The 14,792-nt window shown below is 31.0% G+C and overlaps 1 protein-coding gene across 2 annotated transcripts in view; it reads left to right on the plus strand.

Moving 5' to 3' along the window:
- LOC145297641 (lysophosphatidylcholine acyltransferase 1-like) overlaps positions 1-14,792 on the plus strand; it is a 306,578-nt gene that overhangs the window by 217,621 nt on the left and 74,165 nt on the right. The window contains exon 3 of one of the 2 annotated variants that reach the window (XM_080143746.1): positions 3,187-3,407. The exons of the other annotated variant lie outside the window; for it this stretch is intronic. Within the exon in view, the coding sequence (XP_079999872.1) occupies positions 3,187-3,407 (221 nt within the window). The remainder of the gene's footprint in view (positions 1-3,186; positions 3,408-14,792) is intronic. 2 annotated transcript variants of the gene reach the window in all.

Raw genomic sequence — 14,792 nt, forward strand, 5'->3', positions numbered from 1 at the left:
AATGTTATATAATAAGAGATTAACAAATAGTGCCATGCGAAATATGTGATCTTGGATTCATTTTTCTTTCCTCCCACTTATATTGACATTGTCAGACATTGAGAAAATCTGTACGGACACCCATCATTTTCATAACACAAATGATGTGGTGTTATGACTTGCAAAATTCTATGAACATGTGCCTTGGTTAAAGTAACGTGACTTTCTATGGCAGACATGATTTTCTTGAACTTGGATTGAGCAGTAGAAGTGCCTCTGTCTTTTGCTATAAGTTTGAAAATAAGGGAAATGTTTAAATTGTTTGGTTATTGTAGTGCAATAAGCAAATCTAATAAGAAAAAAGGTAAACACATGAATTATTTGTATTCTTGTTGATTAAAAAAGATTAACTGAAATTATTTAATGTCTTTAATCTGCAAACTTACAAAACATGAATAAAGAAGAAAAGAAAGAAGTCAGAAAAGTGATTTGTAAGCTGCTTTTTTTTTTTCTCTTTTTAGGCGTCTATTTATTTATTAAACATTGTCTCTCCTAGCTGTAGAATATGCACTACCATAGCAAGGTGCCCTCTAAGCCTTATGCTTAGTTTATGTTCGTGTTTGCCCATTCACAAATGTTTTCTATCTTTAGTCTTTCGACTGGATTCCTTTTATTATGCCTTCAACACATTTTGCATAGCCCACTCTGGGATGCTTAGTGTGGCCAAATAATCTTTACATTCGATGAAAAGGGTCATTGATGGGAGGCTGGTGAGTTTTTGCAACTCTATAATACTGGTGTTATCAGATAGTTTATGATCAGCAATCATTAACGTTTGCTCCATCAGCTGCAGAATACAAACTAACATGGTTGAATGTCCTCCAAGCCTTTCAATTTTTGGCGAAGGTGTTCATGTTCACCCATACACAAACGTTATCAATCCATCTTTCAACCAGCTTCCTTAGATTGTCTTTAATGCATATTTTACATAGCTGCACACTGGAATGCTTAATATGCCTAGACAATTTCAAGATTTCACATTTGATTATGGAGGATATTAATGGGAATGCTTGTGAGTTTTTCCAACTCTGTGATACTGATATGATCAGATAGTAATGAAGTACATGATGTGGCTTTGAAAATTTTCTGCTTTTTAGGATAATTTTTTAGTTCAGTTAACGCATTCAGGTCTGTAATACTACTGTAAGAGCATATGTCAAATAAGAATAGATTATTTTTCATAGCAACCCATTAAAATTGAGCTTTAACAGTTCCTTTGAATTCAGACTTGGTGCCTTGTTTGAGTTTCAGAACTTTTTCACTTTCAGACTACCTTGCATATTCATTAGTCCCCTCCTTTCTTAGTCTATCCAAACACATAATCAATTTTTTTTTTTTTTTTATGTGTACATGATTTACATGTTGATACAGTCTGAATAGATATATCTTTAAAAAAAAAAAAAAAATTGTTCTTGCTAAACTCCTATCAATTTTTTTTTATACAGTTGTACATTATTTTAAATAATAATAGATTTGACCTTTTTTGTTTTATAAATAAAACTCATTATCTCTGAATCAACTTGAGTAAAGCAAGACAGCCTAAACAAAATATCACACACTATGCATAGCCACATACTTATCTTGGGAAATTACTCAAGATAATTGCAATAAAGTCTTTGTTTCCTGCCTTCATAAATATCTCCACTATTAAATCTCCATTCAATATTTAAACAATTTTATTTACTATGTCTTATATATATATATATATATATATATATATATATATTTTGTTAAGTCATTCTTTGCCAGCTTTACCTTTTTTACATACTAAGAGGGGAGGAGTGAAACATGGTACTCTTGAGACTTTGGCAAGAACAAGTGTAACTTTCGTGTCGCACGAGAGGGTGCAAGCATCCCAGGAATTAAGGAGGTGGGAGAATTCTCCCAAGTATTACATCTTCCTTTGATGTATCTGTTCTGCTGTTATGATACCGTTCTCACAGGCATTACCATCTCCTTTTATAGAGGGATCTTCCTAGATATTACCCCCTTTTTGCTTGGGGGGGGAGATAGTGTAGTATCTGTTCTGTTATGATACCATCCTCTCAATATTACCACCTATTTTGAGGAGCAGTGTAGTACATTTTCTTCAGTCATGATTCAGTGCAACCTCTTTTTGAAGGGAAAGGTATATTATGTTTATTCTTCATAATACCATCCCCTTAGGATTATCTTCTCCTTTTTTGGAGAGGAATGTAGTATACTATCTATTCTGTAATCCTCCTTCCAGGCATTAACACTTGTTTTGGGGTGGTGGTGGGAGGTGGTGTTGTCATGTTACAATTTTCTGTCATTATCTCCTTCTTTAGGGGTTGGTGTTCATTCATCATTATGTCACCCTGCCAGCCTATATTTTTACTAGAATCTCATATTAACATTACTTTTTTATTTTTATGCATAATAATTTCATAACATTTTCCCCGCAAAACATGTGAATTAAAAATGTATTTGCACAGCTCCCCACTTGGGATGCTGCCTTATAAACCTGGACCTTAATCACAGTAGCCTCTTGCATCTCTAGCAATATGCCTTGTTTGGAGTATACAAAAGTTAAAAATAAAAAAAAAATCAATACAATTACATTTATTCATAAATATTTCATTTTTATTTGATAAAAAACAGCCTGTAAATTTAAAAACAAAGACAGATTAACTTTTTTTTTTTTTTTTTTCAGAATTGAAATAACATTAGCAGATTTCTTTTCTTTTATTTATTTTTTTATGTTTTATGATTGTGTGGGTGAAATTGTAATTTTTGCACAATGAAAAACAAGATTCTTTGAATAAGTATTTAAATTAATACAGTCAAAAAGTTGTTATCCCAACTTCTCAAAATTAACTCTCAAACCTGTTTACAATGAGTTGGGCTGAAAACTTTTTCTGTATCATATTTTCAGTTAGATTGTGTGTTTGTATTTTTAATCTGTTTTCTACAAAAATGAGAAAAACTTATTCATGCTATCAAAAAAATTTGAATGAATTTCCAAATATGGAAAAGAAAAAAAATTGCTTTTTAATTTAAATATTTTGTCTTTTATTTTATTTTTTTATTTTTCTTTGCATTGCTTTTTGTTGTGATTTGTATGTTATTCGTCGGAACCTTCTATGAAAACTAGTGGCAGTGTTTATCATTCTCTTGTTACAATAGGATGTTGAAGTACGTGCTTGTAAAATTGTGTCGAAGCATCTTCTTTGTGATGGGATTTCATTGGGTGAAGGTTAAAGGCCAACAAGCGCCATCATCTGTGGCACCCATAGTGTGCATTGCGCCCCACTCCAGCTTGTTTGATGCAATAGTGATTTGTGTGGGAAATGAACTCTCCGGTGTCGTATCAGCTGTAGATCATACACGTATCCCTCTTATTGGAAGTAGGTACCAAGTCTTCATTTTTGGGAAAATCTGGTGCTGCGGTCTGCCTCTTCTGGCTTTGAGAAATGGTGAACAAACAAAGCTATCTAAAAAATTTTTTTTAATCTTTGCATCCATACATACATCTATTAGAATATATTATATAACTTTTCTTTTTCTTTTTTTTTGCCTTTATATGCAAATAGATTATAATGGTTAAACGAAAATATATTTTAAAATTGCAAAGAAAATGCATACTTAAATTGTACAAATGCTTGCTATAAATGTTTGCAATTCGAAAATATTTAGTGAAATTAATTTTAAAAAAAAAATAGATAAAGGCGAAAAGGATTAAGCTCTTCAACATTACTTGAATGTTTGTTTTTTTATCAAGTGAAAATAGTTCTTCTGGAATATCATGAAATTTACTTGGGAATTAAATACTTACATAATAATAATTTTCACCATTATAATCTGATGATTTTTCTAAGAAATCTGTAAGATTATTTTTTTTTGGGGGGGGGGGGGTGCGGGGTGCGTTCAAATGAGTTAAAAAATTCTACTCATCCAGCACTGCTTGTTTAATAACATTAACAGAAACTTTATCTGTTTACACAAAGCTACTCATGATTTTTAATACAAACGACCTTTTATTGAATACTGGTGAGTCAAAATCCTTAAGCTGACCATGTCTAAGCAAAAATAATTTGTGTTGAAGTTATTTAATTAGAATACTAGTTCCCTTAGAGAATAATTTTTTAACGTTATGTGAATATTTTTTTTGTTTTAAATTTTTCTGACATATATGAAAAGTTATCAGTGAAAATATAACAATTTCATTTAACTCTTATATATCTTGTATATAAAGGCGATTTTTACGTTGAAATCTAATTTCAAGGTTATCTGGTGTTTCTGAACAATAAAAAATGAGGCACTTAATGGAAATATTTCTTTTTTTTTTCCTTTTTTTTCTATAAGTTATTTCTTAAATGGATTCTTCATTGGTATAGCATTAAAAACATTGATAGTTATTATTAGATGGATATTGTAGCTTATATTCTATTAAGTGGGTGGAGGTGCAATTATTAGTATAAGTTATCTATGTAGAATAGTTGCAATGGGTATTCTTGTATCAAATTCCTTAAAAACGTAGCAATAAATAATCTACATTTCCTTTGGCTGTTTTTGTAATCTTTGGTAAACCTTTCCCATTTATGCCAAAAGCTTAAAAATTGGTGAAAATCCAATATTACAGTTCCAATCTTTTATGTCTTGGACAGTTCCTGTCCTGTTGTCTGGTTCACCATTCCTTGGTGGATTGAGATGACTTCCTCCAAAGGAGGAAGTTTCTTGGCGATATTAAAATACAATCTCCAGTTGCATGTATATCTTGGTCAAAGAAGTTTTGATGTTAGTTTTTGTAGAGACGTACCGCTGTACTTTCACATAGAGCACCTAGTATTTCTAATATTAGCCACCCATCTGCTACTAAAAATTGGTGACTTGATGAAAAACTGTTGATACCATTTTGCCATTTGGGAGTCAATTTCACAATAAATGAGGAGTCTTAAACAAAGGAAAGTCAGGGGATAGCGGCTACTTTGTCTCTGAAAGAACTTATTTTTAATCTTTGAAGGAAGTTGACTAAAAATTACCTTATTTTGTCTGCAGGGTGAAACCATTTCAGCATTTCAAGTTGAAATGTAATAGAAATATGTTAAACAATGCTATCAATGCTGGATTGTGTGATACCGGCTTAATTAGAACATTTAATTTATCTTAAATGAAAGTAATTTTTTTTTTTTTAGATGAGTAGTAATCATTGCTTACTTTGTTTATTCTTACTATTGTCCTTATTAATGTCATTTATCCCTGCCAATTTGTGCACTTTGGCCTTCTTCAGGGCTACTAATGGTTGGTGATGTTTTTCTCATTTAAATATGATGCACGTTGATTGTCATATTTAAATGCATCCTCTTGCATAAATGAACCAGACACCTGAGGAAGGCTAGAGATGAGACAGATTGACCAAAATGTTGTCTACATATCAACCATGATAATGACGATGTTTTGAAAAAAAAAAAAAAACAATATAAATAAAACTGCGTAAAGAGAATGCTGGTCATTAAATATATGAACATTTCTACAAGAATTTTTTTAGATGAGAATTGTTTTTCAAAATTCCATATACATTCCAGAGTTAAGCATGAACATTATCAGGTTCAAAAAGATGAGGTAAAAGCAGGTCAGAGATATTAGCTGAAACATGAAAATGACAGTGATGATGAGAATAGTAGTTTGAATAATCCAAATGGTACAAGATAGATATTCATCCCCCCCGCCCCACCCTCTGCCTTTCTCTCGCTCTAAGATTTAGATTTTTTCTGAGAATTGCTGTGAGAATTGCTTCGTCCATCAGTCTGAAAAATTCAATTTCAAATAGAATTTGCTTTAAGCACAGATTGAATGGGAGTATTTTATTTTAGATGCATCCAAGCATCTCTACAAAATCCTCTACTCATCAATCCACGTGTCAAATTAAAATGCTTCGATGCATACACATACTTCTATAATACGTTCTGTTTGTCCGTTTGTTGCTATGTTATGCTTAGGTTTGAAATAGATTTGCCATCACTTGATGTGTAGATTAAATACACATTTTATATATTAGATGAATCTCATTTTGTTTAATATATTACATGCTTTTTATAGCTACTGTAATCATACGGTATAATCACATTGATACACTGGTTCCCATTGGATCACCGAAGTTAAGCAATGTTGAACCTGGTCATTATATAAAATGGGTGACCATTTTGGAATTCCATGTGCTCTCCACTTATCTCACCATTGTTTCTACTCGTCCTGGACTTTTTTGTACTGGACTTAACTGCTGAATCAAGAAAGATGTGATTGGGGGGTTGCGCAACCCTTGCCTCACAATTACATGTGCAGCTAATCTTACAGGGAGTATCCATTGTATTTCAAGACTCAAATCAGGAAGAAATATAATGGTTAATGCTGTGAGCTTAGCATACCATGTACAAGTTCCATTGGGACAATTCTGTGACTTTCTTAACTTTGAAGGCCTGAAACCTCTATTCTAACTTATTAAGCTAGGGCAACTGAATTTTGAGAATGAAGACTGCAATATCAATTGAACTCAGAGGGTGTGGTCATGTGGCACACATTGTGCAACTATACAGTCATTTTTCATGGTTGTGAGAGTGGACCTTGTTTTAAGCAATGAATGAGCCCCTTAAAACATTCATATGTGGAAATTATTTTAATAATTTGGACTGTTATCCCTATAATTTAGAGAGTACCTAGAGTTTTTACCTAAAATTAGAACAGAATTTTTTTTTTATTTTTGAAGAAATATTTAATCTTTAATTGATCTAACGTCTTAACATATTTTTCTCCTTTTATTTTTGGAAACTTTTTTCTAATTCATACTGTCGATTTTTGGCAGCAGACATGCATGCTTTTTATTTTTTTTATATGACAGGACACATGCAAAATGATTTCGGTGTAGGAGCACAACTGAATCATATTTGACTTTTTTACCTTTTTATACTTTAAACCAAAAATTAGGTTAACAGCATAAAGACTTTAAGATCACTTTTGAATTTTGAAAATACATAATAGTAAAATATGAATTAAACCATTTTAATCTGTTAGTAACTAAAGACAATGTTGGCCATTTCCATGTTATATTGAGAATGATATTGTTGCATAGTCAAAGTATGCAAATGTGTTTAATCTAATTTGCATACTTAATAAAAATGGTTACTAAATTCATCTTTTATCTATGTACCATTGATATATATATATATATATATATATATATATATATACGCACACTCCTGAAAATCTTAGTTTGATTTTTGCCTCTTCCCCCTCCTTTTTTATCTATGTAAGTTTTTTTTTCTTTTCTGGGCAATATAATTTTGAAAGTTTAATTGATAATCTTTAAGAATATGTGCCTTTTGAATGTAATATTGAAGTTGTGTAAAAACTCAAAAGGAGTTGAGTTTTCAATGAAACAAAAGGTTGATTCTTAACCCTTTCAGGCTTTTAAAATATGTGAACAATATAAACTGTAAACATATTTTGAATTTTCGATATGCTATCCTACAGTATGGAAATCTATTAAAATTAATATTTTGGTACAGTTTTTGAATAAAAATGAATCAAATACAAATATATTTCTGAGATTTGTGTACCATGTACAGAATTTTATTTTTAAAGCAAATGCATTAATTATAAAATAGTTATGATGAATCTTCCTATAATTTAGTACATTAGCATTTTTTATTTTTTTAAGTAAAAATAACATTCTATTTCATTCTGAATAATTTACGTGACTGAAATGGGATTTAGCAGATTTAATTAAAAATCCAGTTTATTAACATTCAACAATTGACCATGGCAGAGTTTCAGAATAAAGGCAGCATTTTAATTGGAATTCATTGAGATGAGTATTATTTATATTAATTTATTTTATTGCGGACTATTATTCTCATCTTTATTAATTGTTGTTTCACAACGTTTCGGCCAACTATTCCTCTGGCCTTTGTCGGGTGGTAACCGTGACGGATAGGAACTTCGAATCTCCTAACTGCATTCTCAGCAATCACTGCCATCTGTAGTTGTCGTCTCACCACGTTTTGGCCAAGTAAGCCTCTGGCCGGCTTGGGTAGGATTGAAACCGCTATCTTCAGACAATGCTCATCTGGAACCGTAGAGAATAGTTGGCCAACAATGCTCATCTGGAACTGTAAAATAGTTGGCCGAAACGTTGTGAAACAACAACCAATAAAGATGAGAATAATAGTCCGCAATAAAAAAATATAAAGGCAGCATTGTTTATTTGCTTTGATTTTTATCAATTATATTATAACATGCAGACATACACACGTATATATTGCTGTGTTCCTTTTTAAAAGTGCCTCTTTGTGAAAAGCTCTGAGCTGCATTCTGCCGAATTAACTTTAAAATGCATTCATAAATTTTGCACTTACCTTTTAAATAAATAAAACTTCTGTTTTTAAATGTAAGTAAGCTTTATGCCGGCTTTCAAAATAAGTAAATCAACTTAAAATAATATTCCTTAGCACAAGTTAATCAATTATATTACTAAAATCTAATTAAAATAGATTTTCTTTAATGCAATGCGTAAATTAGGCAACTACGTTAGTGTAGATTTCCTTTCAATAATAGTGTATAAAATTTTATTTTTAGTATGAAAATTAATTTGTAAAACAGTATACTATTTGTATATATTAATCAAATTGTGAACCAATGGACAAGAATAAGACTTTATATAGCATAATCACATTGTCACACTGGTTCTCATCAGATCACCAAAGTTAAGCAACAATGAGTCTGCCCAGTATCAGATGGGTAACTATTTGATAATATTAGGTGTTGTATGTATTGTGCTGGGACCTAGAAATTTCTAGGTTCGTATCTGAGGGCACATCTAAAATCACTGGGTAAGATGCACCTTCAATCTCTAAGACATGCAGAAGGAAAACTGATGTAAAAACCTTCATTTGCACTGACTGAGTTTATCAGTGGTTCCAAAATGTAGGCATGGTTCTACACAAAGCTTTCACCACCATAAGCAAATCATTTGCATGGATTTTAGTTGTCTAAACCTCATTCTGCAGGAGTCTTTTATATATATTATCTAAATTGCAATAACAGCTCAATAGTGTTGTCTATCTAAATAGACATTCCGACGAGTTATTTACGGGTGTCGATTCCATGGTCGAGTGGGAGAACCGCCGACTGTCAACATGACGGTTCTAGGTTCAATCCTTGGCTTGAGAGAGATGCTAGTCTAGCGGCACTGATGAATTGTGATACAACGAAACAGGACTGTATGTCGATGACTACAAATATATATATATATATATATATATATATATATATATATATATATATAAATTTATTACTAGAGCTCAAAATATAATGATTTACTATGTTTTGATTTATTTAAAAAAAATTTTTAATGCAATTGTTTCTATGCATTTTGAAAAACATGATTTGCAACATGCTTTATCAAATATAAACAGTGAGACAAAGAATGTGACGGTATAATCAGTTCATTATGTATGCAAACTAAATTTAAAATATGATCATGTCAGAGTAAGAAGTATGTCATTGCAATTCAGTGACATACATGGTTAATGGCAAAAGTCAAATATGATTCATTTGAATCAAAATTTACAAATTGTTGCTTTTTACTCTAGAATTGTCTTTCTAAACTGGTTTTATGTTAATTTCACTTTTTGGGGGATTTTTTTTTTTTTTTTTTTAAACGTTAATAAATCTGAAGATTTTTTTTATTCAGAATGGTAAAATAAACAATTCAGAGAAATGTGGGAAACATATGTCCACCAATTATAGTGTTGAGCTGTAGGGACCCAGATTAATTTTTTTTTTTTTTTTTTTTTAATCTTTATTCCAAATTAAATTTAAGAAGGAAAAAAAAAAAGGAAGAAAGAGTGGGGAGAGGCCCATTCATTTTAATTTTATATCCCTCTTCCATCTCCTCTCACCTTTCTTAGACCGGAAATGAAAAGGGGCAGTAAATTCAGAGAAATAGGAAATATGCTCAGAAGGAATGCATTTTTATTAATTGTAATTTAGCCCCCCCCCATCTCCTTCCCTCTCTCTTCTGCTATGTAACTGTGAGGGCAATTGTTGACACTGATGTAGCTTTCTTTGTAAGAACACTACAGCTATGAATACAGGCACGACAGCAGCTTGACATTCACCATGATCTAAATCAGACTCTGTATTTGTTGGTGGGTACAGCCAGATTTATTGTAACCCATCTAGGAGATGGAAACTGTAAGACTTGTGAATAAATGATTATCGGTCATCTTGACATGCCACGTGATCATAATCATGGTGACTCACTGTTGGGTTTGTTTTACAATCCGCAAAAGTATGAAAAAGTGGTAAAAAATTCAAATATATAAAAAAAATAAATGTTAGCAAAGGCAAAAGATACTCTTCTATCTATCTGGAAAAAAGTTTTTAATGTTTTTACTGTAAAACGTTTAATTGGTTCGAAAAACATAGTGTCAAGTGTTAACAAAAAAAATGGTCATAAACTGATACCTAAATATTTAAAGGTTCGATAATGGCTTAAAGATAAGATAAAAAAAAATATACAAAATACTGTTAGAAACCCACCCAATATATGTCACGGCAACATATGTTGGGTGGGTGTGTGTGTGTGTATATACACACACACACACACACACACACACACACACACACACACACACACACACCTGTTTTTGTTCTTATCCATTATTTTCAAACAAATGTCTATAAAGAAAGGCTTCCTATTCAAGTAGGTAATTTAGCTAAAAAACTGACCAATGAAAATTTAACTGCAATTTCAAGTATTGTCACTATCGTTAGGTGTTGAGTAATGTTTAACAGGAGAAGGAGGGGGAGAAAACTAATGCGAAGATTAATCTTTAGCTTCAGTATTATTTGGCTCTAGCTTTCACATTGAGCATGTTTAATCATACTTAGCTATCCTCTCTTTCTCTCTCTCTCACACACTTTCATATCTACACACACACATACACACAAATAGCCTCAATAGACTAATTATTAAACCCTTAATATTTACTTTTCACCCAGTTCAACAATATTCTTTTTGACCTCTTGAATAGCTAAAATTGATTAGTTCCATCAAAAAAAAAAAAAAAAAAAAAAAAATACAAGAACAAAGAATATTGTAACTTAACAAAGTGGGTCATTAATATAATTTAGTGAGCAACCAGAGTTCTATAAAAGGAAATAGTTTCCTTTTAAGTATCTCAACCTTGTATTTCAAGGAGTGGGGCGGGTGCTCTTCTTTCTACCATTCTCTTTCTTTTAAGTTTGCTGTTATCAAGATGTAAATCATTCTATTTATTTATTTCATCTCCATTCTTTACAAATTATACATTCATCCAAGAAATATAAATCAATATGGTTGTTGGAAAATTACACATGATTTCATTAAAGTTCAGAAAAGATTTTCTTATATTTCGATAAACAAGAACAGATTCTTAAGATGCATTAATTACATCCTAGCTTATTAATAATGTAAATGTTTCTCTATTTTTTTTTCCAAACATAGTTACAGGTGGACTAGAATGCTTTTTAATATTACATGTTGACAGGCCAATGAAAATTCAACTTACAAATGCTTTTTAGGAATTTACCCATTTTAAAATGAGTTATTCCAAAATCAAATTGTCATTCCATTGGCTTAAACAGTAAAATTTTAACTAACTAGATTTTACAAACTAACGTTTGTTTTATTGATTTGAATGATATTTAGATGACAATTGTATAAAACAATATTTTTTTTTAATAAAAATTAAACTACTACAATTTTAAATAAAGATATTTGTTATATATTCTGAATTTGTTTTTAAAAAATATTTTTATCATATAATTGTTTCTGCCACATTTATTACTAACTGTTCAGTCCGGCTTTGCTCGGGCCCTATGTACTATTCATAACTTGGCCTGTGTGTGATTACACTTTATGTAAGATTTCAAATGTTTAGACCAAAAATTGCCTGAGTAATTTCATAGACCGCAGAGGTGATTTTTTTTTTTTTAACTTAGACGCCAATTTTGACCTTAACATTTATTTTGGTCTCAAATCAAAATAAAGTTTTACCCATGTCCAAGTTACCTACATCTAAAATTTCAAGTGTTTAGACCCAAAATTGGCAGAGAAATTTGGTAAAATTTGCAAAGGTCAACTCTTTCAACTTTGACCTTTTGGCAGCTAAATTTTCACCCCAAGACTGATTAAAATGCTTTCCACATGTCTGAATACCCGTTATGTATGAATTTCAAATGTTTAGACCCAAAATTGGCTGAGTAGTTTGCTAGACACCTCAAAGGTAAAATCTTTTGAACTTTAACCCCTTGGCAGCTTAAATTTCTGACTCAAACCAATTAAAACACTTGCCCTATCTCTGAATTCCCTTTATATAAAATTTCAAATGTTTAGACAAGAAATTGGCTGAGTAATTTGGTGGAGACCGCAGAGGTCAAATGTTTTTTAACTTTGGCCCCAATTTTGACCCCTTAACATTTATTTTATTGGGCTCAAATCAAATTAAAAAGTTTGATCCATGTCCAAGTAACCTACATTTAAAATTTCAAATGTTTAGACCCAAAATTGCCGGAGGAGTTTGGTAGAGTATTCAAAAGTGAAATCGTTGAACTTTAATCTCTTGACAGCCAAATTTCTGGCTGAAAACGGATTAAAAATTTTCGCAAATCTCAATACTCCTTATGTCAAATCTCGAGTCTCTAGACTGAAAATTGACAGTTATTTCGTAGGGATATGTACACACACACACATAGACATTTTCACTTTTATAGATATATACATTTGCAACAATCTTATCAGATATGAATAGACACATAGAATGCCTACGTCAGTCAGTCCCAGTTTTAGTTTGTATCCAAACACTTTAAAAATCTTAATCCTTTGAAAATAATAATTCAATTCACTTAACAAAGCTTCCAGTTTTAAATGTAATACTGAAATCTTACATTTAGTTAACAATGACAATTATTTTTATGGAAGAAGAGTCATTATTTTCTTCATAATATTGATCTTGAAACGCATTATTTCAAAAGCAATATTATTAATAGTAAATTATACAGATTCATGTAGAAAACATCATGGAATTTCCACAGGGTCCCATTGGTATTAATATAATATGCTGACGCTTTTATTTGCTTACATATATATACTGAATTTAAATAATAGCTTTTTATACATACATATTATAAATGTTTTTTCTGATCATTTGTCAACAATTTGAATATGTAATGAAAACTTAAGTTTAGAAAAATTCTTTGGTCGTTTACTTTGATAAAGTTTCTTTTAATTTGTATTTTAACACTTTAAAAATCTTCATCCTTTGAACCTGCAAACATACTTCAGTCAGCAAAGTGTCTGGAGAAAGAAAAATGGATGACCATATGATTTTGTGTTTATGGCTAAAAATAATGTTTCTGCTACTCGACTTCCATGTGTACATCTGGCCTTCCTGTTTTTATCACTATGAGTGCCTATGTCGGTCAGTCCCACTTAACTTTGCTCTTAATCATGATCATAAAACTGATGTAATTTGTTCTTTCAATAGGGTCACCACATGAGAATAGAGTTTCTGTATTCTATTTTTTATAATGACTTTTTGAAATGTTCCATTTGTGATGTACATAATAAAAATAAAAGCATTTTTTATATAGAAATCTCTCCAGACAAAGCATGAAGCTACTTGATGTAAGGAGCTAAAAGAAATACTACTTCAAGGTAAAAATAAAAAAAAAACCTAATCAACAATACATAGATGGATAGAATCTGATCTAGAAAACAGCAATTCTCTCCCCTTTGTCAGAAATATCACTCATTGAATGTGAGGATTAAAGGACAAAATAAGGGAAGCAAACATTGCGAGACTGCCAAAAGTAAACTCAGTCTATTTTCTACTCTCCTTAAAAGCTAAATTCGATTATGACATGTGAAAAACAGTTTTTCATTCAACCGTTTAACTGTATTCGCCTTTTATTAGTGTTATAATCTTATTTAAATTAAAATTTAGTGTTTTTCCAGGATGTACTATGTACTTCTTTTGCCCCAATCTGTTTATTTTGTAATTTTTACGTTTTATTTACAAAATTCTAGAGTTAGTTCCCTTGATTTCCCCCCCCCCCCCAACTTCCTTGGCCGAAACATTGTGCAAATAACACTCAACCAAAAAAATAACTTGTTGCCTGAAGAGGTCTCTAGTTACTAAATACTAAATGACCGAAACATGCTCATGACTGTGTAGAAACAAACTACTGCTTATGTAAAGACAAATTTAAAATGTAATTTGCTCTACTTCTGTATTGAGCACTCTTGTATTAACCTCGTTATATTTCACTTGTTACCCTACTTTTGAAAAATAGCAACCTCATATATATATATATATATATATATATATATATAACACACACACCAGCTGATGTACTTATCTTGGCTGAGGCAAGACTTTGATGATAATCTTAATAATTCTTCCTATTTCCAGGTGAATTATTTCTAGGAAAAGGTTTCACTTTTAATAAAATTTTCTATTCACTTAAAGTAAAAACTGAAAATTAAAACAAAAAAAAACAAACCCTGTTACTCTTCACTACAAAACTATGAAATTCTCGAATGTTGTATATGTTAAAATGATGCAGCAAACTAGGAAAACTAAAAGAGAACGTTATAAGTTCATTTTGTAATGTTTTCTCTGAATATCTCTGGTAAAATCCAAGAATCACTTACTAAACCAAGAATTAATTTTTAATTCAGTTTAAGCATA

This window comes from Euprymna scolopes, chromosome 18 (genome assembly GCF_053919585.1).
Source record: "Euprymna scolopes isolate OS-2025 chromosome 18, ASM5391958v1, whole genome shotgun sequence".
NCBI lineage: Eukaryota > Metazoa > Mollusca > Cephalopoda > Sepiida > Sepiolidae > Euprymna > Euprymna scolopes.